Source organism: Arachis ipaensis, chromosome B07 (assembly GCF_000816755.2).
Source record: "Arachis ipaensis cultivar K30076 chromosome B07, Araip1.1, whole genome shotgun sequence".
NCBI classification, from domain to species: Eukaryota; Viridiplantae; Streptophyta; class Magnoliopsida; order Fabales; family Fabaceae; genus Arachis; species Arachis ipaensis.
The window spans coordinates 117,169,709-117,172,965 of NC_029791.2; the positions used below are offsets into that span (position 1 = coordinate 117,169,709).

The 3,257-nt window shown below is 33.4% G+C and overlaps 1 protein-coding gene across 1 annotated transcript; it reads left to right on the forward strand.

The window, feature by feature from the left end:
* On the forward strand, nt 339-2,884 carry LOC107605987 (probable serine/threonine-protein kinase dyrk1). The gene is made up of 2 exons (XM_016307947.2): nt 339-1,233; nt 2,376-2,884. Exons 1-2 carry the CDS (start codon nt 515-517, stop codon nt 2,449-2,451), a joined length of 795 nt encoding a protein of 264 aa, XP_016163433.1. The 5' UTR covers nt 339-514; the 3' UTR covers nt 2,452-2,884.

The following is a 3,257-nucleotide window of genomic DNA, read 5'->3' on the forward strand; positions in this document are numbered from 1 at the left end:
ATATTTATTTGATTTATATAATAATTAAACCATGAGACTAAAAAAAAATACGAGCACATATCAATCTAGAAGCATGATCTAATTTCTTAATGCGCAAATAATAGAATCAATATCGTTTTCTTCTTTTAGAAAAATAAAGATTAAAGTTACATTTAAAAAAAAAAAGAAGAGACAAACGAGAGAAATGTGAGGGTGAGAGAGCAATTAAAGAATTGGGCCCCACAAATCCACCAGCATCCAGAATCCCTTGACTTTAAGCCTTAAGGAGGCTAATCCCTGTTAATTTTATTCCCTCATTCAACACTATAATATCCCGATTACCAAACAAATTAATTAAATAATTAATTAATTAGCATTTAGCAGCATAAGCATTATTCTTTATTCATTAACAGCTCTCACTTCTCACTCCTATCTCAACCGTGTCGTCGGTGAATGAAAAACAAACACCTTTGCTTCAAACAAACATTAGAAACACAAAACAGAACCACCAAAAAAACAGAGCAAGAGAGACATCATGCTTGATCCACGAACACACGAACCAACCAATCCATTTCTTCTCTACAATGGAAATGGAACAACAACCACGCATCGTAGTTACAACTCATCATGGGACGAAGAAGTGGATTCTCCTCCTCTATGGAGCACGAGCCCCTCACGTGATCACAACAGAGCCAACCACCACCACCATTACAGAAGCATGTCCCCTGCTTCTCGAACACAAGCCATAGTCAGAGGCCAAAGGGAGCTCATGGAGATGGTTAAGAACATGCCTGAGTCCAATTACGAGCTCTCTCTCAAGGATCTCGTCGAGCATCACCACAGACATAACAACAATTCAGAGGAGGCGCCCACGGCGGCGGAGGACCAGAGGAAAACAAAGAGCCTAAAGAACGGCAGTGGCCGCGGCGGCGGAGGTAGTAGAAGGGTGGTTAGGAGAAGTGGAAGCATTGATCGCGGATCAGGTGGATTCTATCTGAAGATGGTGATCCCTTCTTTCTCTTTGGGATCTAAGAAGAAAAATAAGAACAAGAACAAGAATAATGAGTCGTTGGCCTCGGCGAATAACAGCAAAGTATCGCCGAGGCCAACGACTAATAATAATAATAATTCTGATAAGGAGTGGTGGAAGAAGAGTGATGACAGTGGTTCTTCAAGCCTTAACAGTGGCAGCTCCACCAAGAGATCTGGTAGCAGTAGCAGTAGTAATAGCAGCAGCAGCACAAGTAATTCCAGGTATATTTTACCGAATTATCTAATAATTCTCGTCTATCAACTTTACATAAAACAATTTAAGAACATATATATGGCTTTGATTTTCTGTTTGTTATTTGATTAAAAATTAGAAAATTGATGCCATGTGCTTTTCTTAAATCATCTTAATTTTGTTAAAATTCTACATATTAAATTAAATCATATAGTTGGTACAGGGGACAAGATTCTAGAACAGGAGAAGTAATTATACAATTTTTTTATTTTATTTCGTGCTGTTAGTTAGTTGAATCTTGCAGAGTTTTCCGTTGTTTGTTTGGTTCTGATTTCAGAACAGAACATTCAATTGTATATCCTTCAAATTGATCTGGATCTTGGGGAATATTTGCTTCAAAGTACTATAACATGATCTTAGGGTTTCGGTCCCAAAATTTTGGTAACTGAAAAAGTAAAAGAGAAACAAAAGTTACAAACGCGCACACGCTGTCGGGTAGATTCTAGATTTCATCTTATAAAATGTTTTTACCATTTTATCGTATTGAATATCGAAACCAATGAATATTGGTTTTCAATTGATTTTCAATTTTCGATGTTCATCTAACACCACTCCATTCTCCCTGTGTGTGATCGATTATAGGGGGAAATTGGCACCACTTACTTTGATTGAAAATGTCCTTTGGTGCTTCTTTTAAGGACTTGACCTAAATCAAATCAAAAGGGGTATTATAGTCATTCAAAAATATTTTTTATATGCTAAAATTAATCACTAAAATTAGTCACTAATATATTTGTGTATAAATATATATGTGATTTAATTTACTTTTAATGTGTATTTATTTTAACGTATATTTTATACTAGTAACTGACTTTGGTAGCTGATTTTTGTGTACACGTAGCATAATCGATACTTACCAGACGTTTGTTTCTTAGCTATTGCAATATGCAATTACTTTTTGTTCCTTACTAATCTAACTAAACAAGTAATGGTTGTAAGCCAAACAGGTGTCTACTTTGACAAAAAAAGAGAAAAAGAAAAAAGGAAATAGCCTTACATATTAAGCATTGTAACATCATATTTAGGACCTACACGTTTATGTGTTTATCTTGGTTAAGTTATTATTTTCTAATTAAATTTGGGCACCATGATTTTTTTTATGCATTTTTAGGGTTAGGAATGAGAAGAGTAACGGTCATCGTTGCTGGCCTTGCATTCCAAGACGCAAAAGGCAAACACAGAAATAACATTGTCGACATGTTGGTGTGATGAAAAATGATAGAGTACTCGTGGAATGAATGCATCCTTTATATGTTGAAACAAGTCCACATACACAGGCTCATCATGGAATTATAGCCATTGATAATACTTTGATTCGGCTTTAACTTTGATAAATAATTCAGATGAGTCCAACTTTTGAGCCTGGCTCTCAAGAATATATTGTGATCCAATATTAACACTTTTACAAGTATTGTTGTATGTGCTTCATGTAATTAATGTTTCACTGATGTTTAGACATGACAGGGCATATATGAAAGTGTGAACAGTGTTGTGGGTTTATTAGATATTCATAGAGGTGGCTTTAACTAGCCTGTATGTTTCTTTTATTCTTTATCTTGGTTGTACTGTTAGATGGTTCTATGACTATGCAATGGATAGCATTTTCTGATGATTAGCACATAATTAAGTTTAAGATATATTAATTTCTCACTATATTCTCCAACTTAACATATCAAAGATTAGGGGTGATAATGAATAAAGTAGAATAAAGTTTAGATTGAATCTTAACTTTATACACAGATTGATCAACCTTATTCTATTGACAGATTTATAACATGTCAATTCTAATCTTATCTATCCTTAATTGGTGGATATTTACCTTACCCACAAATCATTAACAAAATACAATATACAATAATTTGATAAGATATTGGAGTTATAATTTAGTATTTATATAAATAAATAAATTTGGTTTTTATATAAAGAAATTTTTTAAATTTTTAATTGAAAATTTTGACTTAATAATTAAATACATTTTATATAAATTTATAAC